General features: G+C 43.6%; 1 protein-coding gene across 7 annotated transcripts in view; it reads left to right on the plus strand.

Moving 5' to 3' along the window:
- The window catches only part of LOC146172892 (xibalbin-1-like), a 116,915-nt gene extending 100,108 nt beyond the window's left edge, over positions 1-16,807 (plus strand). For all 7 annotated transcript variants that reach the window (XM_084584857.1, XM_084584856.1, XM_084584854.1 and 4 more), the window contains one exon: positions 14,148-16,807. In XM_084584857.1, coding sequence (XP_084440983.1) covers positions 14,148-14,289 — 142 coding nt within the window. In that variant the 3' untranslated portion in view covers positions 14,290-16,807. The remainder of the gene's footprint in view (positions 1-14,147) is intronic.
- The last annotated feature ends 10,088 nt before the right edge of the window (positions 16,808-26,895 follow it).

The raw sequence follows: 26,895 nt of genomic DNA on the forward strand, positions 1-26,895 counted from the left end.
CTCGCCCTCTAACACGAGCTAAGATTTCGGGCCCTTGGACGACACCTTCGTCACAAAGGAAAGCAATGAAGATGCTCCTTAAGTTTTTGAAGGACTTGAGATTGACTTTTACTATAGATCTCTGGACATGTGATAGACACCTTTCCTTGGAGCTCTTTCTTTCCTTTTCTCCCTTTTTCTCCTGCCCGCGTGAAGAGTAGCTTAATGGGCATCGCCTAGTTAACCTCCCTGCCTTTCTATTCTATTTCTCTCTCTCTTTCTCTGTCTCTCTCTCTCTCTTAAGTGCTAAATGCAGGAAATCACATCCAAAGCATTTTAGCACTTAAAGCACCGAATTTTCGTTAAGTTTGTTTTATGCCGTTCGCAGGCGGGTAGCCAGTTTCAGATTAAGAAAGCCCCCTAAAGGAATATTTTACATCGCGTCCACACAACTACAAAGTGCACAAGGACACGCCAGCGCTTCATCGCCCTAAGAACACATCCGATGCATCCTGGTAATAACCAAACTTACTGTTAGTCTCATATTGCAGTATATCAAATGCGTCATTGTTGCCCGCGTCGTGCTCAACGCCACGATAGATTTAAGGCCAGTTCAGGACCACTCGCCCTCGCCGCACCACTTTCCGCCTCGGTCGACGTCAAAAGCGGCCGACTACGCTTCGATCGCCGGGTATTTGGCATAGCGTGACTTTAGAGACAGCTTCGACCCGTGTTCGTCCAAGGTCGCCGTAGCGCAACCTATACGTAGCAGCAAAACACTTTTTTTTTCTAACCACAAGCTCATAAACACAAGGCCAAGCTGCTGTGCTTTGTCATTTTACACCGGGTCTGGCTACAATCTGAGTTTACATATGCGCAGCTGTTTTATATACGACCAAAGACTTCAAGGCTAAACCAAAATACTTTCCAATAGTGTGCTAAAGGCTATCCAATAGTAACGAGGATTAATGGCCCCGCAGATCCATAACATCAGACAAACAAGATGAAACATTGCGGCGTAAAATAACTGATGCACCGCGGTGTAGCAGTTGAACAACGATCATTATTTCTTTTCCGCACACATATTTTTCCTGCTAATACAGTGGAAAGATTCGTCGTTTGATTGTATTGCCTTTGAAAGCGCCCGATTTTGCATGAACCTTCACATTATGGTTTATGCATCAGAATATTTATTTGGTTCCCTGAACAAACTGCTTTGAAAACGAGCTGCTTTTTTTATTTTTTTAGGACGACGAGGTGTTTCACTCTAGGTTTCGAGCCTTCAGCGTAGCGCGGCCGGTAGCCACGTCTTACTCACGTGACGCTGTGACGTCACACCCCACGTTACACTAGGGTGAGAGCTGGGCTACCAACTCAAGCGGTCGGCAGGAGTTACCAACTTGGGTCTCTCGTTTCACATGGGATGGATATTTCAGAATCAGCCTGCTAGGCCCTGGCATTCACGTTACCCCTAAGGCCACTAAGACACATTCATACGACTTGGTTAAAGCGGGGCTTTATATGTGGGCTGAGGAAGAAGAAAAAGAGAAGAACGCTCGGTCACCCGCAGCTAATATCTTGCGCTCAATATTTGGTTCAGCAGCGTTGAACCCTTGCAATTTTTTCACTCCCACTTTGTGTAGAGAGTTTCTTCCCATAAGCTTGAAACCGGTCCCCAGGTGCGCACTTCGTAGGCGATTTTTAATCACTGCTTATAGCTAACATATCTTAAAAAGACGCTATGAACAATTCGATGCAATTGAGCAATCCGAATAAGCCTTCTTTTCAAACACCGGGACATATTATCTCTAATAAATCAAGAACAGCAGCGAAGAATCACAGACGAGCGCTAAAGAAACACATATTTCATAAAAACTGAAAGTATCATTCTTTTTAATAACAGCTGCAAAAAATTAGAGTCGGCTTATGACACGATTCAGACCGGAAGTTTTGTTTCCTTGCGTAATATAGTGTCAAACTGTCAATGCACGTAACGAAAAACTGAGTTTGCACCCAGAGTTAAAATGGAAAAGGCACAGTTATACCACCCTACATTCAGCCCTGGAATCTAAAAGAGGAAGCTAAATAGCGTAATCACACAAATTCATAAATTAGTCTAATATTACACCCGATTGCACCAGATGGCTATTACTGAACTGAAATCACACTATAAACCGTAGACACAAATCACCTGCCATAGTTGACAGGAGATAAATTGGGCTTCCAAAGGAGAAGTTATCACGTAGGGGAGAGGCTTGAAGGTGATTATCGCGGTCAAAGGAGGCCCTGACGCGCGGTGGAGGCATAGACAACCCGATGGTGACTGGCACAGGAATAACCAACCAGGTGAATGGCTTCCTACCAGGGAAAGGCTGAGAGATAATACGCCAATATTCACCCGCTTGTTTCGCTTCTGTGCTGAGCCGGCAGCCTTGGCCTTAACATTTTTTTTTAATTCAATGCCGCCTTCGCGTTAAATATTAAGGCAAAAGTTTTTATAGGCTCATGAATGTGGGCAAGATTTGTGCGGCAAGGAGGGTGTCTCATCATCATTGTCAAGAAATGAATCGGTTGATGAGTAAAAAAAAAAAAAATCATTGCGTGAGGTGGAGGGGGGAAAATGCGCCTGTGTACAAAATGTTCTCTGATGTGACTAATTAGTTAAATAATTAGAGCCAAAAAATTTACTGGACGTCAAAATAGCAGAAAACGTCGATATAGTGTACAGAGGTCAAAACACGTCCTAATTGTGCTAAACACGTCAAAATTGTGCAAAAAAACATGAGATTTAACGAATCGAAAAAAAGTAACGAAACGAAAAAAAAAGGGAAAAACAATATCATATATAAAAAGTAAAAAGAACAGAAAAGAAAAAGACTAGGAAAAGGAGCGAAATGAAGAAACAGAAAAAAAAAGAAGGAAATGACCGAAAAAGCTGCTAATGATTGCAGAGAGCCGTAGGAAAGGCTTTCGCCTTACCGCACTTAAGAAAGATCTGAGTTCCTCCAAAGCAGCTTTAGTTTTATTGTAGAAAGTAACTGAGCCCGAAATCCACTCGACGCTAGGTTTTGTGAACAAAATGCTCTTCTTTAAATAAACATTTGCAGTTGCATTCACAGTCGCATGCATTTTCAGTGCGGATACTGTAGCTTACGAGTTCATAAATTCTACTAATTTTTCATTGCATTTTTATTAGTTAATTTGATGGGGAGGCGGAAAAACTTCAACTTGGTAACTGAGATTAGTATTCCAGCCTTAAGGAACAAAATTATCACGCTCAGTTGCGCAGCCAAACTATAGGCTGCTGTATACCCGCTTGGCACTATTTTTATAAGACAAGAACACACAAACCGTAAACCTCATGTTTAAGTCTTTAGCAACTGATTTCTTTTTGCTTTTATTTAACTCAAATGGCAGAATAAACATTAAAGTGGAAAGTTATCGTTCTCAGGCTCTTTTTCGCTAGTTCTCCTTGCGGCGATAAAGAATGCATGATTCATTTACGTACGATTCAAGGCTATTTTATCATCAGATACATGCGCAGTGGTACCCTTTGTGTCTATCGACCCGGCTATCCACCACCGCACCAATCAGCTCGTTAAATGGCGGTCGAAATGCAGGCACGTTCGTTCACTTTCCTGTGAAGCGAATAGGAAGTTGGCGTGACTATGCTATCCTTAAGGCTATCGACAGTGAAAGTGGAAAGGTAGCGGTATGCGGTATTTTGAGGGACGTTAAACCGCTAGCTCAAGAAAGAATAAACATTTTTGTCTCAAACGCGGTTCACGGTAAAGACGAAAACAGTTTTAAAGGTTTAGTGGGGTCAAAGTTCACAAAAACGCTTATAACTTGAAAAGCGACAAAATTTTTTCGAAGTTTAAAAATAGACCGGAAGCCGTTACATACAGGCGTGTGTTGCGCCACCTTTATAGCTTCATACTTGAGCTTAACGCTTTTTTATTATTCATTATTTGAAACGTTACTCGACGTTCTTTTCACCTTTCCTGAAGAAGCCCAGTAATCGCGCAGTGGTGTTTGCTGTGCGAACTTGGGTAGGAATAGCTGTTGTATTTATAAGTGACCCCTCTATTTTTCAGTGTCAGGCATATGCGCCGGAACCGTACTTCCAAAGCCCTCTCCTTTCTCGCTCTCCTCAGTCAGCAGCCTTCGCCTCCTATTTACGTCTGTGGACGAGAGTATGATATATGAGTAGCGTCACCTCGACTGAAAGCGGACAAAGTCAAACAGAGGGCAACATAATATATCTTGCCGGCAAAAAATTAACCCTGGAGATGGATTACGAACAGTACTCGACCTGGGTAGCGTCCTCCCGTTACGAAGTGCGCGATGCGGCTAGCTTCAAAATATAGACTATGTTCTGGAATTACCCCCTAAAGTTATTTATGGTATGAGGCCAAACTCGATTCACAACTCGCGTAATGAGCGCCAATAATCTGCCAATATATGAAAATTTGAAAAGTACGCACCAACATATAGGGCTAAAAAATGTATGTCGGGGCAACATGCCAACAGTCTGCTAATGCCTAGGTTATGGATTCAAGTAAATTTGATCAGAGAAGGCGCGAAAAGAACAAGGGTTTAAAAAGCAAATGCGTTTGTACTATTCTCACTTCATTTCATGAATTACGTAACCAGGAAAAGCGCAGCCGTAGGCTTCATTTATTACACTTTTTTTTTCGGTTGCCATAAGGAGAGCTGCTCATACGGTCTTTTAACCATGTACTAAGTTCAGTTTTGGGGATAAATAAACTAAAGTATCCCTCACACCGCGAACCACTAAGTGAAAGGCGGGTAGTTCTGAGGCTTACATAATAGCATTCAACTGGTCGGATTTACAAAGGCGAGATTTTTATCCCTCACACTTGCGAATCAGTGAACATGAAACCCTCCGTGACACACTAGTATGGCACCCAAGAAATTCGAGTCCCCACCAGCGCCTTCAGTCCTGATGCCTCTCTATCTGCACTCTTGCAATAAGGCTGGACATCCTTCAATATCATAGTAAGGTTCACCGCGGCCTCAATTTATTGTGTTCACAAAGGACTGCCGATGATCGGTGACGTCGAAACAAAGTTAACTGGCTTAGTTTTTCAAGCTCCCATTTCAGACTATGTTGGGATATTTACAAAGGTTTTACTGTTATTTTTCGTTTCATATGATTCAGCAGTGTTCTCTGCCCTTACACATATACTTTCAAAAGAATATATGCATTTGAGCTTACGCTAAAGGATGTCTTGGTGATTATTAAGCCTTATTTTTTCTTCACCGTGATAGGCAACAATGCTGATTTCACGCATTGACAGACCAACTTTACATCGCCGCCTTCACGCTTCGACCACTGTCACCATGGACAGTGACCACCTCTTTATCGAAAATGGCAGCCTTCATCCGTGAAATAAGAAGAGATGTTATCGGTGTTTCCCTACGAGTAGTCGCTATTGTGCTATTCTAAACTGTACGATCTGTGAAATTATGCAACTAAAATGAGGCTTGCTCACATGTTCATTGGATTGAGAACTCTTGTAAACAGGTGTGGGACTGTAGTATGTTATTGTCTTTTTGAACTATACAGGGCTATGGAGTGTGGGTACGTGTGTTTGTTGTTGCAGAAATGTATTTAACGCGCATACGGGTGGTTTAAAACTTCACTATCCTCATTTTGCTGTAATAATGGCTCTAGCTCTGTGCTGGCTTCCATTGCAATGTCTTGGAACTTAAATGGGGCACTACATGTGTTGCTACATACTCCCATGTAGGGTGCGCAGCCCACAGAAAACGGCTCAGGTAGGAGTCTTTCTTGGTAATCATATTGACTTTGAAGAAGTAAATAAAGTTCAAAATGTAACCATGTTATTATGCATGTGCTTCTGCAGTAGGTGCAGTGGAAGAAGCAACGTACAACATTATTTTCACTTTCTGCACTGCGTCCTGATACGAGTCGGAGGTCAATAAAGCTATTAATAAACAAATTCCGAATGCATCTTCGGAAGAGTCTCGTTGAACATTCGTGGAGATGATTACAAGGTCCTACTTTTTCCCATACTCCTTATGTTCTTCCATTCTCGTTTCGGCCTACGTTTGTTACAATTTTAGAACCTCGCGCCAAGAGCTGAATAGATGCCTGTTTATATTCGACTCTTGTTTGCTTTTCGGACCCTTCTTTTGTGTGTGAGCACCCTCTCGTTTTTGAAGTTGCTCAGCATAGCGTCCAGAGCAGCAGCTGACTTTCTCCAGCGGGATGGAAAGAGCTGGTAATCTATTTCTTGAATTCCACTCACGCCAATAGCCACCCACATTCAGTCCTTTGACTGAGAGCTTGTCTACCCACACTAAACCTTGGACTGTTTCATTTTCCTAGCGCATTTCTTTTGGTAGTATCTACTTTTCGCATGAGCTCATGATCGCTTCTTGCGTCGATATCAGATTTACTTTCTTGATAATTTTAAAGTGAAAACTTTACTTTGCTCTTCTGTACCTTGGTCGAAGTGGTTTTTATATGGCCTTGATCGTGTATATAGCGGCTTCCACCCGCTTCTCCGCATGGGGGACGCGAAGCCGGCAGCGCTCGCTTCTTCTTCTTCTACATCATACACCTCCTTCTCCTTCTGCTTGTTCTTGTTCTACTCCTAATACTCTTCCTTCTTGTTCTACTCCTTCTTCTCCTTCTGCTTCTTCTTCCTCTACTTCTACTTCTTCTTCTTCCCCTTCTTCTTCTACTCCTTCTCCTCTTCCTCCTCCTTCTTCTTCTTCTTCTTCTTCTTCTTCTTCTTCTTCTTCTTCTTCTTCTTCTTCTTCTTCTTCTTCTTCTTCTTCTTCTTCTTCTTCTTCTTCTTCTTCTTCTTCTTCTTCTTCTTCTTCTTCTTCGTACCGGTGCAACAAATATACAATTTTGCCTGCCGCAATGGTACACTACCTACCAGTCCCATTCGAGTACCCTTTCCCTTCACCGCTGCCCATCTGACTCGCCTCCTGGGACATCCCACGTCAAAACCCCTTCGACACCTTCGTTTCGTCTAGACTCAGCTGTGGTATCCTTGCGGTTCGCAGACATCCATGGAGGAGTCGCGCGCTTTCGCTTTGTCTACTTTTGTTAAACTGTGTTAAACTTTTTTAGTTTTGTTATTGCTTACATTTTTCAATACGTGCAGGATCCTATGGTTTAGTAGCTCGGCTTTGCTTAGCTTCTACGGCACTGGTTGTAGTGGGCTTCGATTTTGCTATTTGGATTACCAGTTTTATTTTACCCGCCCCGGTCAGTAGTTGCTGCTATTTTTTAAGCGTTCGAAGCGGTACAATGAATTTATTCACGCGTAATTAATCTTCTTACTCACTTCTTTCACTCAACGCAGTAATGTAATATCAATAAGTAAAATCAAATGCATGCTTGGTTTCTTTAAAAAAGATAATGAGGATGGCAAGAAAAAATCAGCGATCGCAACCAATTTAAAAGTGTCGCCGTTCATACTAAGAGGCACTTTTGTAGCGACTGAAATGGCGACTTAAGTGGGCAATGTGCGTGACACACAAAAATTTCTCTGCACACACGTAATATTTAGGCACAATAAAACATAGTGCTTACAGATATATTTCCTAATTCTATACACATTTGCACACATTATGGGATTCTAAAGTACCTTACATAAATTGTAGCAGTTTGTACTCAACGCCTGTCTTGAAAGTAGATTGAAAACGTCTATAACAACATTTTCTCATCGTCTTTCGACTCTTACGTGACTATGGCCGCAAATGTGTTTGCCATTCAGGTTACAGAAGTAATGTAGGTGCGTATTTTATGAGAAGAACAAAATTCTTTTCCATTCCAGAAAACAGTGCACAAGTACTCAGTATTTAAACCAGAACCAAAAAAAATATCATATTTTTCTATAGCAATTATTGTCACCGATAATATTTTGCTCTAGGCCGTTAAAAACAACTCTACGCAGGATACATGTTCTCTTACTACTAGCAGTAAACAGTGAAGTGTGAACGGTGTAAACAGTGAAGTGCGTGGTCATTGGTCGATTGACCTCTCGCTTTCTTCTGTTAACTCACTATTTCCTGCTTGAGTCCCCGCTCGCGCTCTGCCCATGACATTGTTCAAGTTCAAAGTTCCGGAACATGAGAACAAACTACCTGACTACCTTCACTCCAATAACTACCGAGCAGTGCGTTCATCTTAACTTCCCATTCCCAGAACGCTAACCTAAGTACGGAAACATAAAAAATAACTCTTTATATAAACAGAACACAAACTGTCAACTGATTTCATTAGAGGAGAATATCATCTTTCACTTCATCATCATCAGCAGCAGCAGCATCATCATCAACAGTCTGACTAAACGCACTGCATGGTAAAGGCCTCTACCATAGTCCCCCTGGATCTTATCAAATGAATCTGCCTCAATAAAATTAGGCGACAGTTTGCACCCTGTCTGAATATATGTAGGGTTGTTTCTTTTTTTTTTGGGCGAGTAACCTGAGTAGCACGCTAAAAATTTGAATGCGTAAAACCAACCGAACGCACTCGCTGCTTTATATAGTTAGCATTAGTCCTCCAGGAGCTAAAACCGCAGTGTAGAGCGGAACCTTATTAACGAATGCTGGGCTGATTGTCCTCCAATCACGCGGCGTCTTACGCTGCAAAAAGAAAAGGGCGACAACAAGCTAAAACAGTGTCCCTCTTTTCTCTCCTATGCGGCCGATGGGGAATCAGAACGATCTTTCATCTTTCACACAAGTGTGGGTCCAGTGTATCCGAAGTGTGCAACCAACTGGATGCTTTTACTCTGATACAAAGCCAATAAAGATGCACCTCTTCCAATCCCTCTGTTCAATCCGGGAGCCATTCCACTCGACGACAAACCGGCGCCCTCTTCAAACCGGAAGCAATATGCTTTCTTTCTCTTCGCTTCCAACTCTATTGTAACCGCTCTTTCATAAGACCGCTCGTCCAAAGGTCCGATCGTTGATGCACAAGACAGAAAGGCAGAGCCATTTCCTCTTGTTCTCAACTGAGAAACTCTCTGTTATGCTGACGCCTTTCTTCTGCACCCTCAGGGATGCATGACATGTAGTACGTTTAATCTCGTGGTCATGCAAAAAAAAAAAAAAAAGCTAGATAGTCCTTAGGCACTTTCGCGTGGGCAGTAGAGATGGCCGAGCTATCGATGCGTTATTCTCGAGATGCTGGCTGCTCTTTCTTTTGCCCTCGGCGACGGCGTTCGATGATGTTCATTGTCCCCACAGTAGCACAGGCATAACAGGGGAACAAAGGTGGCACCACTCTTGTTTTTTGTATCTTTTCCACTGACATTCCGAAATGCCTTCACGGATGCGAGACAGCCGAAAGGACACCGAGCTCGCGAGAGTCGACGCAAAGGCGAACCAAGACGTGACCAAAGCGTAGGCTGAGCCGGGTTAGCTTCCCCTTTCATCGCCTTTGGGGTTATATTTTTCGCTCCTTTCTTTACTTCTCCTCTTTTCTTTTCCTATACACAATGCAGATGCTTGATAGACACGCCTTTGCTTTCCTTCAGTTAGTTGTTCTGTAGGAATCCACATCTTGACCGGCGCATTGACAGCGATGGTTAGTGGTCGAACTCGTCGCTTCGTCGCAGATTCTTCGGCACCAAGACACCTCTCGCGGGAGACAGGCGTTGGCTGGATTTTGGGGGAGTCGCGCACGCCAGTCCGTCGAGAGTAACGACTGGTACGAAAAGCGAGGGCGAAAACTGGACCAACAGAACCAGAACAAAAGGCAAACAGGTTGTCTTCATCCTCCCATTGACATTCGGACTGTCAGGAGCCTTTCAATTGGAAGCCATGTTTCGTGTCTGAAGCGTGGGTATGAGGCGGCGAGCAAATTTCATTTACCAGACAGTCAGGGCGGAGCGATTGATTTCTCCAACGTGTGTTTCCTCGTCTGAGATAGCGACTACAGTGTTCCTACGCTGATTTCCTTGCGCCCACAATAGGCTCTCTTCCAGTACTGCTCATTTCCGTGAATGCATCGCATTCTGTACATGGCGCAGCTTTTGTTTTAAAACCGAACATATTGGAATAGGTATAGTTATACTGCCATGGATTTTAATAACCTTAATTTCCCTATACGCTAAGACACTATTGCACACGACAAGGCGTACTTTGTCGGAATAGCTCTCAGGGTTTAGGGCAATAAATAAACATTATAATAACTGTCGTGTCGGTTCTTCCTTGTACTACAGGTGCGCTGCTTCCGATACGGAAAGAAATGCATGTAAGCGAGCAGTAAGCGCACGCCTGCAGACAAAATTGAGTCATTAGAAAAAGTAATCTCGACGCGAGTACAAAGAAACAAATCCACCATATAAACAAAGAAAAAAAATCAGATTGTACGCCTATTTAAAACAAAAACCTCTCTGCAGAGCCTTCAAACATTTACAACAAAAAGTTTGCATGAAAACTATCGCCGTGTTCTTGTGAAACGGCTTCAAGAACTTCGTTCTCGACCTCGCACTGTAATCACTTCATTTCTTACTTTATTCTTGTTTTCCATAAGGGCTGATGAAGGAGAAGGGGCGCCCTGACTTGCTAAATCCCACCTACTATAGCATACTGCACTAATTATGTCAATAAACAATCGAAACGTCTACTCGAGTCCTTAAAGTGAAGTTTCGTGCTCGCCGAATTCAAAAGTTTAACCTGAGACATCAGTTCTAGTTTTTAAAGAATTCTGGTCTTTATATAACATGAGGCTTTGGCTGTTCGGTGTTCAATTAGTTTTGTTTTCTACAAGAGCACGGCACATGCATGTCAACAGTGACTCGCGCTCAAGATTCAGGGTATGTTCATATGGTTTCTAATAAATATCGAATGAGGGAGAGTGAGCTGGAATAAAATTAAAAGACAACGTTGAAGCTAGAACGGCACTGCAATCTATTAAATTGAGCAAGATTGTCAGCACGCTTTGAACATTCCGGTAACTGGGTTACGTAATCGCGTAGGCGATCTTAACTACTACACTACATGTGAAAAATTCATAGCTGATTTTCTAAACCGCCACTTTCGCACGTCATATTTTTTGAAGCGAACCGGATATCACCTCGAGAAACTGCAAAATATCCTGCAAATGCCAGTTGTACAAGAATAATCCGGAATAAGTCTATATTGTGCATGAAAATAATCTCCGAGATTATACGTAACAGAAGCAGGTTGATTTACACATTGTGAGGCGACTGCACACAAATATTCAGGCGTACGTTCACCTGACCAATTTTTTGAACAAAACAACTCCTGCGACCTGCTAAAAAAAAAAAAGGGCTCATCATACAGAACCGAGCTTTCGGGAAATGACTAGCTTCTTGCAGCCTGTACCTGCAACCTGATGCCTGATGCAAACTATACCTTCATGCATAGTTTCTTTCGCATATATGCCTCAAGAGTCTGCACGCCTCTCGCGTATCAGATGTCATTCCCCCAGAAGCAACGAATAAGACCCGAATTATTATTTTTTAAAACTTTATTGCAGCCGATACAGGAGGTTTCCGCTCAACTACTCATTGTAAAGACGAAGAAGAATGACGTTCTTATGGGCTAGTTGGTAGGATTCTTGCTGAAGATGCTAGCACGAACTTTAGGATGAGAGAGGCACAGAACATATCACTAACAACATCAGTAAAGAGAAAGGTCTCGATGTTATGGTTATGCCGGTGATTCAATTAACGCCTGTCTAGATGGCCTTATCCTTTGTTTAATTGCGATAGCAATACTGCGCCAGGTTTCGAGCCATCGCGTATCCCCGGCGGAGGCTACGCTTGACCTTGAACAGCCGAGGAGGAGGAGGAGGAGGAGGAGCATCAGCAGCAGCAGCAGAAGAAGAAGTCTGGTAACTTACGCTCTCGCGTCGTACTCTTAAAGGATGAGCCTAAATGTCCCCAATAATATGGCACCTTACACTGATAGGGCGTGATAGGGGAATACTGTAGCAAGCAAAAGAAGCTTCCGCAGTTGCTATCGCAATTCAACTAGAGTTAACCAGAGTTAAACCACAACTATTTTTTTTTTTGCTCACTTATGCCATGCACACAGCCCTCTCAACCTCTCCCCCTCCATTCACTCCTTATTTACTCCATGCGTACATCTATAGCATATTTTTACTCTCTTTACGAAAGTTGTTTGCAGTGATGTTTCATGTGTCTCCATCGTCCAAAATTACATGCTAGCATCCATGAGGAACGAGGAAGAACATTCGGAAAATTCCCATCAGTGGCATCCCTATTGATACGTCTGCTCGGCCTGGTTGTTCAGAAACTGTTTTCACGTTTTGGCTTGCGGAGGCATGGCGGAGGCTAGACGGTCAGGCAGGAGAGAGAAAACCATCTGCGAAAGAAGGGAAGGAGAGAAAGACCGCCAAATCTGCTGATTGCGGTGGCTCTTACTGCACTGCTATTCCTATTTCGAAAAAAATGTTTCCTTCTTCACGTTCCGAGAGCGAAGCCTCACATTCGCAGGGAGAGAAAATATTTCCGACTGGAGGGTGTACCTTGGTCCTTTAAGGTCTTAGAAATGGTTCTGACTGCGACGAGCATTTAGAAAACTCGCGGCGAAATTCAGTGGGCCGTCGTAACTGCGTGCGGGAACAGGGCAAGAAAGTGGAAGTGGAGGCATACTAAGCACAGATGATTTCAGGGAAAGGAAGCGCGTCTTTACATCGACGACCCGAAAGAAAGGATAAGCTTTACGACGTTATTTGGCCGCCTATCTACGCTTTTATCTCCTCGTTCTGATTATGTCCTTCGTGTCACAACAAAATACCAGAACTACACTTCGACGTCTCCCCAAGGAATAGTTTCCATTTCGGCAAAAACCAGGATTACACCTCGGTGTTCTCTCCTGAAGGCTTCGTCCATTTATATCTCCCCTGCTCTTGAAAACCCATCTCCACTTTTCTCTACGTGCGCGACACCAAGGCATATAACCATTCCATATTGCATATAAGTTTCCTGCATATTCCTTGTCTTTTTGTTATTGTATGAACGTAGTAGTGGTAACCTTTATGCTGACTATGACAAACCAGGTCGCTTCGCTTCAGTTATTTATGAATTCTGACTGGGTACCTTATCGGAATATTAACGATGTTTCTTTGCTAAGCTTGATAGAGTACAGCCGTAGAATCAGCTCAGGCCAGTGGCGTACAAGTCGAATTCAGAGACTGCATTGGACTGCGCGTGCAAATGTATTTCTGATAATGTAGCAAGCGTTGTTCCTGATTAACACTGCTCACTTCTGTGACTACCCCTGCTTACGAAGCTTAGTAGAAGAATACTCTTTAACGGCATCATTTGTCAAAACATACGTAGTTCACAAATGCCAGAAAAAAGTATATGAATCTTTCTCATTCACCTGACCCTAGATCAGTAACTATACTTTAATAGTTACTGACCGTATACAAAACAAACGCCAACTTGATTGCGCCGAATGCGATAATCATCCAGCATATAGTCAGCAAATAAACAAGAATTATTTAAATCAGTTCTCATGACAGTGTTCCTGGGGTAGCATGATGTCACTTATTGGCTCCTGCAGCCAGTCTAACGCTGGAACCGAGTGTTGCCACTACGGAACCGGAAGAGGTGTCAACATCATGTTCCGGCGTTTCCGCCAATCAGATGACTCGAGGTCGCACGAGATAGCGACACTTCGATAACGACGCAAACTCGGAATACGGACGCTGCCTTAACTTTCACTACATGGGAATGAAAACCCCGGATCAAAACTCATATCGACCACCATACAGTGGCCATGCAAGCGTCGCATAAAATCAAAACCTACATGACTCTTGCGCGTCATTTTGTAGTCTTTCTCTGTGCTTCTGTGTAGCGTTTTGCGTTTTCTGCATAGGTTATGCCATTTACACTCTCTACAAGGTCTTCTTTGTGGATGATTTATGCAAAAGCGGCATAAGCAAAGATGTTTTCAGGAGGCTCCTTTAAGGCCAATGCTATCTGAGCGTGCTCGGGAGCCCACCGACGGAGAAGGAAGTCTACGTCGCTCGAAAGTCTTTAAACTAGAGAAAGGCCAAAAGGCTGGTAACTTATTTCATTAGTTTCTTAAGATTACTGTGAGAAAGACAAAAGCCTAAACAATGTTCGTCGCCTTTTTACTCGCAGGAGGAGTTGCGTTCGTCGCGGAGGCAGTTGCGACCACCGACCCAACGATTGCTGCTACAACTCATCGTGCCGCTGTAACCTGTGGGGCACCAACTGCCGGTGCCAAAGGATGGGCCTCTTCCAGAAGTGGGGCAAGAAGTGAAAAGGCCCCTCTGTCCCGTAACCCTCCCTCTCAAGGGCGAGCCGCAGATCCACCAGAAGGAATGATACGCGCACTCTTGAGAAAGAGGAAGTAGAGATGGAACAAAGAAGAGTGGCAGAAAAAAGAAAACTACCAGCCGAGGCAGCCTATGTCTCTTTCTGTGGTATCTCGTAGTTTTTTCGCGGTAGCTGTTTGGTTGTTTTATTACGAGACTGGCGCATTTCGAGGGTACTCAACTGTTCACTTAAGCTAACTGGGAGCTGCGCTCCATTGAACTCACTTTCTCTCACTGTTACGTACATGCGAGGCTTGAACGCTCTTAATGCGAACTGAATTCGCGAAGTTATTTTTATGACATGATCTTTGTTCAGATTTTTTTTTTTCACTTGTTTCTGGCGTTGTGCGCACGCGATTTTTGCATTCAGCTGACTTTCGAGCTTGTCGCAGTTCCGGCTGTCGCGTAGGAAAGCTAGAATAAACGTGCTGACGTGTCAAACAAAGTTTGTACATCTTGGAGTGCTCTTTCCACCTGATTTATAGATGCCCGAGTAGAGTATAGTGGGAATTTGAAGCCACGGCATCCGCTTTGCCTCTTTGGGCCAGTGAACGAGCGGGTTCAGCTAAGTAGATTCGTAGGTAGTGCGGTCAGCGTCTTGGCTTCAATTTCGGCGCGCGACATTTTGGCGCATTTGTGACGTGTCCAATGAATGCATTTATCCCACACAAGCAAAATGCACATGCCAACATGTGTAAACGCGATTCTACTGTGTACCCACCTGTTCGTGCTCGATGCTACGTGCCGAAGCCTGAATGGTGTTCTTCTGCATTTGGAGTAAGCTCGAGTCTACCGGAGGCAACTCTGTTTCTTTAGTTGCCTCTCCCTATTGCCTTGCAGTGCGCTGATTGTATTGATGTCGCAACTCTTGCCAAGGGCTTCAAATCTGCCACCACCAGACATTAAACTCCCTGTTAAGCGAGAAAGTTTCTCGAACAAAAGTATAGGCGTATATTCACTTCATGATAATGCAATCGTGAAAGATAAGATATATTATAGCGCTTGCAAACAGTGCTCAAAACACGAAAGCAGAAAGCGTTTACAAATAAAACTGCGCTGTTAATTATGACCAATTTTCATCCCTTCTCACCGGCCCCCTCCACGCCTCCCCTTGCAGAAGTAAAGGAATTAGAAACGACGAATGACTGTATCGAGTAATTCACGTCTCTCAAACTTTTCCTCATCATATCTGCTCCAGCTACACCGAAGCTAAAGGTTATTGGCCCATTCTTTGTTATCTCCAATTGTCTTGAGCACTCATCAGCTAACTACCAAGAACGTTAACATTGTTACGTTAAAAGGCCCAGCTTCTCGAGAATTCTCAGTAAATCAATTATGGTCGAAATTAAGAAGCGGTCCATGATAAATTAAGTTACGCCTGAAATAAACGAAGAACAGTCCCTAGTAATTTTCATCAGAGGAAAGCTTATCTATTCCGTGAAATATAGAAGAGGCAGTCTATTTGAGCCTTGGGCAATTTGACTGTGGGCTGCTGACGTCACAGCCGCAATGCTTTGCACATGTTAGGAAAGAATGTGTGTTCTCATTCCAAGATAAAAAAAAACGTTCATATGTGTTTATGCATGTATATACTTGTAAGAATATCTCGCCGTGTCGATCTGTAAATTTCCCTCGATATTGATGTTTCCTTCGCGTGTGTGCAACATAGCAACGCTGGTTCTTGTTATCTCGGTGTGTGTCAGTTTTCTCTTTTCGTTCATTATTGCTAACAGATATTTGTTGTAACTCCATCCATCATTTATCTCTCTCTATTTCCAGCCTAAAAAAATTGCGGTCTCAATTCCAGCTGTGTTAATTAAGGCTTTGTTCTGTAGTGCCGACGACCTTCTTGATTAACATCTCATTTCCGAATGTCTTCTTAGTATAGATGATTCCCCGATGCATTGCCATGCGTTCTGACCTCACAGGCTCCCCGCGCGTTAATTCCACGGGGAAAACGAGTAACTGTGTCTACTGCCTCTATACAGCATGTGTAGAGGAGCAGAAAGACTAAGCACTGAGGCGAGGGTTGTGTAAGCCTTCAATGTCACACTTCGCCTTGACGACGGCTCTTAAAGCCGTGGCGAGACTGCGTGGCTTTTGTATACATTGCTGCAACTGTGCCCTCTATTCGCAAGTGTACGTTCGAATGTATGTTGTTTCTTGCATGTGCCTGTGGCGAACAGCCGAGGCGTGTGTGTCAAACTCGTTTTATCTCGTGAAAAGTAAACTTCTCAAAATTGAGAACAAAAAAAAAAACGCATACAAGTTGTTGTTGAGCTCAGCAACTGCGCATCTATAGAGCATCTATATCGACGGAACTTCGTGCTTGATGTGCGCCTGTGTGTTTTTCCCTACACTTACCTAGTGCAGGGAGCTGCAAATTGAACTCAAAGTTTTGTGTTGTTCTTTGTTATGCATTGTAGATAGTTGTAATAAAACACCCTTCGTGTCTGCAAGAAACACTGTGAGAGAACAGCTGAACACACTCCCGAGATTCTGACGGCAAAGTTCTCGAAACAAATAAACCTGTATTAAATGATGTCATACCAAGCAAAGCAACTTTTTCGGCCACCAGTATAAGGTGGATTTTCTGCCGCGTTATTCGATTATGCAGCGTAATTTTTCCGCCGTTTCTCTTCATTTGTGTTGGGAACGGGAGAAATGTGGTTAAAACTGTTTTTCTTTCCGACGCAAACTTGGATAGTCTTCAGCAGCCAATAGATACACAGCATCACACGATTCGCTGCCAAGATCCACTATATTTCGGATTTTACAGCGCCATGGCTGGTCTCGAGGGAGGAGAGTGCGCTCTCCCTCGAGACCGACCGTGAGGGCGCGTGCGCAGATCGCATTGTTAACACCAGGTGGAACCACCTGCTTTTCAACGGTTCTTCGCTTGTCGCGTCGAGATCAATCTGCACATGCGCATGGCGGATCACTATAGCGGATCGCCCTATGCTAAAACTCTCCAACGATACGCTTTGGGTGCCGTGTGCCTAATAACTGCATTATTTCTTCATTTAATCTTGTTAGACTGCCAGGACATAAGGAGATTTAGATGCTTCTTCCAGAAATTAGACGACTAGCTCCTAGCGCAAATAAATGGCTGAAGTGTTGGTGACGCAAGACTCAGGCTATGTATTTTATCTGGAACAGTATGTACATTAAATAAGAAGTCCTAATGGATACCATAGTATCCGCCTGACAGCGAAGCCCTATAGTCTCTCAAAACTCTTCGGAAGAAAACGTTACAATCTCTCTCAAAATTATGAGGCTTAGACATTACAGTTGCACTCTGCAATGTTTTCAGTTTATCTTTTGCTGCCGTTATAAAGTTGGAAAGGGCCATGGTTAAAAACGTCTACCTCTTCCAGTGAGCTCTATAACGATTAAAATATCTGAGTCCATTATTCAGAGTCATAGGCCCGCTGAACGTTTCGTGATCGCGGCTGATAGTGAGACCTAAACTAAACCAGTATAGACTGGCCTTATTATTCTAATAACTTTTGACAGGTACTGAAATTATTTACACTTTCGCCTCTACATTTATAATCAGTTATGTTTGGTTTTCCATTCTTTGAAGAAATGAATACGAAAATGTCAAAGCTGTAAACATTTTTCCTGGACATTTACGCGGGTTCCCTAGAGCTGGAATGAACAGGCCGATAAGACGCCTGTATTGACATCGCTGTTTTTCTACTGAGCACACTGATAACAGTCAAATACATCTTACTTATCCTACTTTTGTGACCTGACTGCATCTCAGCGCCTTTCTAAGCGACGAAGTTTCGAGGAAGCTAGAGTGGTACACAGTAAAATATCAAGTTACCAGTCACAGCCTTGATCAGTCTTGTTTCTTTACGAGATCTTTGGGTAGCGCGTCACGCGTTTAACCAGCGTGACTTGTACACGAACTGTAGCTATCAACGCGCTCTGATATTTGCTTATGCACTGTTCAATTTAGCTTCTATAGTCGCTCCCATGATATATTTAATAAGAACGGCACGCATAATCAAGTAATTTCTATTATGCACATGTCACGACGCTCGGCTAAATGTGGCAGCCTGTTCCTCCACATCTTTCGGTGGTTGTATGTACACTCAGCATTGCTCGTATACTGGAAGCAGTGCTGAGAAGCCTTCAAAGCGCTTTCCGTCACTTCCTGCACAAAGTTTTGCGCTCGGATAAAACCTCCACGAGCGAACGTTATTTTGTTTTTCGTTTTTAACAGCTCTGCGAGTACTGAACTCACCACTATTGTCCAAGCGACAAATATAATACCACCATACTTCACCTTCTCTCGAATCGCCTCTGCGTCGAAACACGGTAAGCCGCATGCGTTATTATTCTTTTCGACTTGAAGGTGAAGGTGAAGCAACGTAAACAAAAAAGTACGTTCTTTTCCGCAGCAGGGTATGACCGTATAGCATTATGGGGCGCACGGAGTTTATCCAACTCAGTTTGTACTCGCTAGATCACAACAGCATCGCTTTTACAGTCTGGCTCCCGTGTCCAGTGTATATTTCTTACTTCTTCCCCCCAAAAAATAAAGATAAAAATCCTTGCTGCAGCTCTATTTCTTGGCGCCATCTACATGTCCTAAACTGAGACTCCTGTTGTGTGCCTTCAAACATGACTTTCAGACACAGTTTCCAAGAAGGCTTCCTGAAAATTGTGCATCTCCCTCGCGACGTCTCGGCAACACCCTGTGCGTTCAGGCAGGTTGTACCGTGAATGCCTTAAACGTTTGTACGCTGAGCTATCTGATTCTGAGAAGGCTTGGCCGCCTGCCAGCAATATTAATACGAACAATGGGCATCAGTATTTTACTGTCTTAAATGGGCCAAACAAATGAAAAGATTTAGGCTTCGCTAGGCTGAATCAAACTTGAATGGCATCGCCTATTGGGCTCTAGGAATACACATATTAACATATAAATTATATGTAACAGACTCTAATGTGAAAGTAAGGACAGTAGAATGAAGAATTTATTAGTCTAAGAACACAGTAGCAGTGCACCACATTCATGACCATGATAGTAATAGAGGCCGTTTCTATCAACATGAGGTTGATAGTGCAGTGGTATGGTAAAATTGTTAAGCGCATTAAAACGAATAAATAAAAAGTGTGCTAAAATGTACAGCAGACAAATTTCTCCTGTTTTAATTCGAAAACATTTCGTGGGCAGAGTGTGTCCGCATGATCTGTCAATAGAGAAAAAAAAATGAAACGAAATGGCCGGGGCTCGACCCAGCTGTACCTAGTTTACAGAGCGGGAGCTCGATTAAGTGTGGTTACACATAGTTTGCTGTGATTTAACTCCTTCGTGGGGGTCTGCGAACGTCAGAGAAACAGAGCAGAAGAACTGTTTACAAAGTGCAACTCTTTGGTAGCTGTTTGCGAACATCAAGGACACAACAGTCGAGTGTACATGTCACGAAGATGTGGAGGCCATTTTGAAGGGAGAGGTCCCAGGAGGCGAGCCAGGTGGGCAGCGGTGGCAAGGGAGAGAAAATGTAAGGCAAGGGACTGGAAAACTGTGTGGCGTTGTGTCAGGCAATTTTGTATATTTGTGAATATATGTACAGGCACGAATAAAGTTTTCCAGGTGTGTGACGAAGAAGCAGTTGTGGGATGTAGTGAGAACGCGAAGCCGCGGAAGAAGTGAGCTCCGCCGTCTACGCGCTCCGTACGTGCGAAAGAGCGGGTGGCGCCGGCTCCTCACACCTCATCTAAGGTCATATTACAGCCGATGACATTGGCGAAACATTCGAACTCGCGGCAGAATGAACACATCAGCCTCCCTGGCCCAGGCACGAGTGCACTAGTTTTTATCGCCAGATTCGGACAGAGACGCTATCGGCTGCGGCGACAGTATATAACATCGTATAGGAAAGCTGACGTGTCGTCTATGCAGCTGATTTTACAATAAGCAGGTGAAAAGCTGGTACTAATACATACAGCCGATCACGCCCCGTGTAAAACTGCAACATACTGGCGTGCTTTGTAGTGAACGGCATTGTCTTCATTAAATTTCAGCGGCAACACACTATCGTGATGTGCAGTGAACATCACCATCTCCATGGAGCTTCATTTGCATTGCGCCGTCAGTTAACCTATGTGAATACGACATAACCATACGTCTTCTTGCCAAGTGCGGCCGAGATCCGCTAACGCATCGTCGAACGAATCCACCAGGCTGCGTGACAGTGCTCGCAATGCTTTCGCAATACTGCACGAAAGCAGACTCTTGTGCACCCGTTAAATTTTCGAACACCTCCTGGGCATGAAGAAGCTAGACGCGAGGATGCGGTGTTATGCGAGTTACTTTCACAAAGTTTTCGAACGCAAGCAAAGTTTGGTTGGTTGGTTGGTTTGTGGGGTTTAACGTCCCAAAGCAACTCAGGCTATGAGAGACGCCGTAGTGGAGGACTCCGGAAATTTCGACCACCTGGGGTTCTTTAACGTGCACTGACACCGTACAGCACACGGACGCCTTGCTTTTCACCTCCATCGAAAAGCTGCCGCCGATGTGAACAACCCCGGTAAGAATGTGTGCACATTTTTTAAGGAGTTGAAGTTCTGAAATATCTGAGAGCACGTAATTCATATTTCATTTCATTTATTTTCCTTAAAGGCCCTGTGAGGGGCATTACATAAGGGGTGGGTACATCACTGTAGGCGGCAAGTGTTAACACGATGAAAAATGAGCATGAAGATTGTCAGCGAAGGTCGCGGAGCACATGATGGCTGCAATGTCTCTGGGAAGGTCGTTCCAGTCAACAATGGTACGGGGAAAAAATGAGGCTGCAAAAGTAACCGTGCGGACACGTGGACGAGAAACCTGGGAAGGATGACAAGTGCGATGAGATATACGGGTTGGCGGGACAATGTAGGGCGCGCAGGAAAGTGAACTGTGATAAAATTTGTAGAATAAGCAAAGGCTGGCGATACGACGACGAACTGAGAGGAGTGATAACCCTGATTTATCTTTCAACCCTGACACACTGATGTCGTAGGAATATGAAGAATGAATGAACCTGGCTGCTCTGTTTTGTACTGCTTCAAGTGCGTTGATAAGGTAAGCATGATGAGGGCTCCAAATAGGTGAGGCATATTCTAATTTTGATCTGACAAGTGTTTTGTATGCTAGCAGTTTTACGTGATCGGGGGCATGGCGGAGATGACGTCGTAAGAAACCTAGTGTTCTATTAGCAGTTGAGATAATATTTGTGATGTGTGCACTCCAGGATAAGTCGTTACACAAGGTGACACCTAAATACTTATATGATAGACAAGACTGGACAGGGATGTTACTAATAACGTATGGAAAATGAAGTGGATTATCGCGGCGGTGAAAAGACATGCGTTTACATTTATGTGGGTTAAGTTCCATTAACCAAACGTCGCACCATTCCTGAATGCGGTTAAGGTCGTCCTAGAGAGAAGTTTGGTCAATAATAGTAGTAACAGAGCGGTAAATGACGCAGTCATCTGCAAACATGCGAATTTTAGAATTGATGTTGTCTGGTAAGTCATTAATATAAATTAAAAAGAGAAGGGGGCCGAGTACAGAGCCTTGAGGGACACCAGATGTTACAGGAATGGGGTTAGAATTGTGATCGTTAATAGTGACAAACTGCGTGCGATTAGTGAGGAATTCTTCTATCCATTTTAAAATATCGGTAGGCAAGTTCAAGTATGACAGTTTTAATAGTAATCGTTTGTGTGGTACCTTGTCGAACGCTTTTGCATAATCTAGGAAGATAGCATCGGTCTGCAGGTTAGTGTCAAGATTACCATGCAAATCATGAAGAAAAATGGCAAGCTGTGTTTCACATGAGTGGCCTTTTCTAAAACCGTGTTGTGACGGGTGAAAAAAGTTGTTGGAGTCGAGGAAGCTCATGATGTTTGTGTAAATGACGTGTTCCATGAGTTTGCAGGGTACGCTTGTAAGAGAAATGGGTCGGTAATTTAGCGGTGAATTTTTTTTTGCCTGATTTGAAGACTGGAACGACCTTACCACTTTTCCAGTCGTCTGGTATTCGTCCCGATGAGAGTGACTGTGAGAAAAGTAAGCATAAAAATTCGGCAGAAATATCCCTGGTATTCTTCAGGAGCTTCGAGTTAATATTGTCAATACCGGATGAAGATGAAAGTTTCATAGTTTCTATTAAGGACGAAATACCTGATGACAAGAAAATGACTGGTGGCATGGCACAACCTGTTTGTGAATGTGACATCGGAAAAGGCATTTCAGTCTCGTTAGTAATTACAGATGCGAAGGCAGCATTGAAGATGGTGGCACATTCGGCTTCAGTGAAGACTGCACCTGACTCATCTGAGAGCGTTATCTCAGTTGCATGACGTGGGTTTATGACTTGCCAAAATTTTCTCGGGTTACTTTTTAACAGATTGGGTAAGTCTGAGTAGAAAAACGAGTGTTTAGCGTAACGAATAGCGGAGAGATATGATTTTTCGGCTTCGCGATATTTTGCCCATGCGCAATTTGTATCGTGAAACCTGGCTGAACGGTAAAGACGCTTCTTCTTATTTTCTAAACGCTTAAGTGATTTATTAAACCATGGCTTATGGGAATTCTCCTGAAAACTGAAGAGGGGAATGAACTGATTGGTTAGAATTTCTAGTTTATTTTTGAACAACGACCAATTTTCTTGAATCGACTGAGAATGAAAACGTGACTCAAAAACTGGAAAAAACGCATTGAGTTCATTATTGATCATGTCATAATTTCCTTTGTCATAAAGGCGAATAGTTTTATTGAGTTTCCGTCAGCGCGTTGGTTTGAGGACGATGTTAGCATGAATAACTTTATGATCGCTGATTTCAGGCAGATAAGTAATCGACTGAACACTGTCTGGGTGATTTGTTAATAAGAGATCTAGGATATTCGCGCAATTATCAGTTACGCGGGTAGGTTCTAGTATAACTTGAGTGAGGTTCATGTTATTGCAAAAATCTAAGAATTCCCTTGCTGCGCTATTATTAGCTATGGGTGTGGTATGGTTTTGCCAATCAATATTCGGGAAATTAAAATCGCCAAAGAGGAAGACGTGCGAATTAGGGTGCTTTGTGATCAGTCGACTAAGTGTGTTATTAATTTGGAAGGAAAAATCAGGAATGCTGTGGGGTGGCCTGTAACAAACACCGAGTAAGACTGTTAGGTGCAGCGTGACAGTGTAGCCATAACATTTCTAAATCAGAAGAATCATCTATTAGTGAACATGTAAGGTCCTGGCTGACAGCTATAAGCACGCCCCCTCCGCGTCCTTCGCTGCGGTCTTTTCGAAAAAGTTGAAAATTCGGCAAGTCCGCAAGTATTTCATTATCTGAGATGTCACCGTTCAGCCAGGTTTCAGTTAGTATCAGTAGATTACTACTTGATGATGAAACGAGACTAGAAACAAGCTCCCGCTTGGAAAGAAAACTGCGAATGTTAGTGTATATAACGGAAAACGCGATGCTAGATACGGGACGATTATTGAAACGGGTGTTCGGCGGGTGTTCGGCAGAAACGGGTGTATGGCGGGATGATTGCTAATCTGACTGAGACTGGGTGGCTGCTGCTGACTGAGAATGGGCGGCAGCTATTTCTTGTACTGTTTCCGAGCTTTCGTCAAATATGTAGCGCCTAGAACCGATGTGCAAAGTCTTGAAGTTTAAAGCGAATTTCGCGGAGTTTGAATTAGCAAACGCAATTAGCTGCTTTCTAGCGTGTCGGACTTCCTTTGAGAAATCTTCACCGACGCTAAAGTCGGTGTCTTTAAATTTACGGCCATTCGAGAGTATTGTGCTTTTAATTTTGTGTGAATTAAACTTAACAATGATTGGACGAGTGTGTTTAGGTGTGCAACGCCCAAGGCGATGAGCGCGTTCAATGCTCTCTGGACTGATTTCCAAGCTCATGTTCGCGAGGCAATGTTGGATAACTATTTCTTCGGAGTCTGCGTAATTTTCGGACGGGTTGGTATCGGGAATACCATAAATATGAGGTTATTACGACGTGAGCGATTTTCTGCGTCATCGATCCGTGCCTCCAAGAGGTCAATCTTGGAGGCCATTGCAGCATTTTTAGCTTTAATTGTGCTCAATTCACTCTGCAATGTCGAAAAGGCTAGTATATGGCCCTCCAGATCGGCTATGCGCTTAGACAGACTAGCTATAGAATTGTCAGTTGAGATGATGTGGTTCTTAACGTCCAGTACTTCGGAAATTAGCTTAGTGTGACCGGCTGATAGATTTGTTAATTCGGCAAGCACCGCTGCGGTAGCGTTAGGACCTGGATGGGGTTCAATGTCGCCTGCTAAAAGTAGTAAGGCGCGCACAACATTACTACACTCAACAACAATGGAAACGCAACACTGTGGGCTCGGCAGCTGAATAAGGAAGTAGTTACTAGATCTTTTTGTAAGCAAAGAATACTGGGCACCAACCTGCGTGATGAATGCGAATGGGTTAGTGAACTGCGCGGGAGCGTAGCCACCGAGCCCACAGAGAAGCACAGAAGGTTGATCATCTTTTATATCGGCTGCTGATGTCTGTGGTGATGAGGCTTTCCAGTTGTCTTCCGGGGAACGGTATTCTGGCACGGGCTCCGTCGGACATGACGTAGCTTCGGTTCCGGGTGGATAAGAAGACAGGGCGGCGTAATCGCTGTAGCACGAGGCCACATGCTGAGCAGTAGCTGGAGAGAGGGCTAGCAGTGCGGCGAACAGCGCGTTGGCAGTGAACGTGAACACCTGCATGATGAATGCGATTGGGTTAGTGAACTGCGCGGGAGCGTAGCCACCGAGCCCACCATATACTGCCCCTCCTCATAATTTGGGATGAAATTTGTCATTTATGACATTTTTCGTGAGGCACCATACTAAAGTGACGACCAAAAAACGTACAGACTAAATGTTTGTGCCTCTGCAATGAAATCAATTTATCAGTAAACTCAGCAGCGATAGCACAATAATCGTAACCTATCCTGTGTTAATTTGTCTTATACAATATTATAACCAGTTTCACTAAGAATGCCGTTATTATATTCTATCATTTTTCTTGGCTTGAAAAGATTGTCTCATACGATCCAGACTTCTTAGGCTAATGAGAACCTTCTTTTATTGAGGGCGGTACCAATTTCATTTTTCTTTATTTTTTTTTTCATATAAACAATTCTGGCCAATATTAGAAAACGGACTAACACAGTTCGAGCACTACCGTGAAAGCATCTCCTTCAGGTTCAACCCCACAGCGCCTAGCCAAAGCAAAAGAGCTGTAAAGCCTTTATAAAATCCTTAGCAGAACAAAAGGAAACTATAACGCTGCCAATAGTTGTTTACCGAAATCACTTTTCCTTTCGACATCTTCAGACCAATTAGCAAAGTTTATTACAAAATGGATATACTAAAAGACTAAGCTCTGTTCTCACTGCATAATGGAAATAGAGTTTCCGACTTTAAGTTCGCCTGCAAACCAAAAATAGGCACACGAGATTAAAAACAATATGCTCTGCAATCCAGTCCAAAGCCGAACTAGAAAAAGTTAGCGCTTCATGTGCCGAGAAGAAAGAAAACCGCCACAAATGCGGGCCCTTGTTCAAGGTAAAGACATGTTGCGACTCGCAGTCGTCAGAAACCATACATATACCGGATGCTGACTCCTTCCCGTAAGCAGCGATTCTGAAAGGCTTCCCCTGTAGCACAGATGCAGTCGCTAAAATGGGGAAGGCGTGGGAAGCGGAGGACGGCAGAAAGAATACACAAACTCGAAACGTAAAAAATAGAGCAAGACTAATGGTCTGGCGAGCGCTTCTAAAAGAAACCGGGATATTGATCTCATAACCGACGTGAAGGTTGCAGGGGTTTTTTCGAGCGGACTTAGCAAGCAAGAAACCGCCCACGGTGGTATTCTTACGAAGTCATATAGGTCACCGTCTGGTCGTGAATAGAGCTGACACAACACGAAAAACAAAATACATTTTGCATTTCCTAAGAGGGCGGGATATATATCATAGCACATTATAAATATGGGCAGAAAATGAGCTTTTTCATATACCTGTGCTGTATTGTAGCAATGCCAACAACATATTGCGCGGTATTGTACGGAAAAAGCTTTTTTTTTCCTTCTTTTTTTTTTCGGGGAGAGGGGGGGGGGGGGGTACAGTGTTTAGATGGGACAGTCCACTAGTCTACTTTACTTATACGTCCGTGTTTTGTAACACACAGGTGGGAGTACCTCTATTGCAATATATCTCAGCTAGACTTCTGCGTGTGTCTTGCCAAATGCGCATTACTCAATGTCACACCCGATGCAGAGACGAGAGAAGGACAAAAAAAAAACAGTAAAACTGCTAGGGCGCCATAATTCACTTTCCGCTACACACGAGATTACGCTTCAGTTATTCAGCAGGACCACCTTGCCGAGTCACACGAGCTGGTATTTACGGCGTCCGCGTGGTAGCAAGGTTGCTTCTAGGAAAATGTCGCGCCACCGAACCGTGCTGAGTATTGTTCCTCCAGTTGTCAGAATCCTTGCTGTCG

Source organism: Amblyomma maculatum, chromosome 11 (assembly GCF_055883805.1).
Source record: "Amblyomma maculatum isolate TAMU_Amacu chromosome 11, ASM5588380v1, whole genome shotgun sequence".
In the NCBI taxonomy this organism is placed as follows: domain Eukaryota; kingdom Metazoa; phylum Arthropoda; class Arachnida; order Ixodida; family Ixodidae; genus Amblyomma; species Amblyomma maculatum.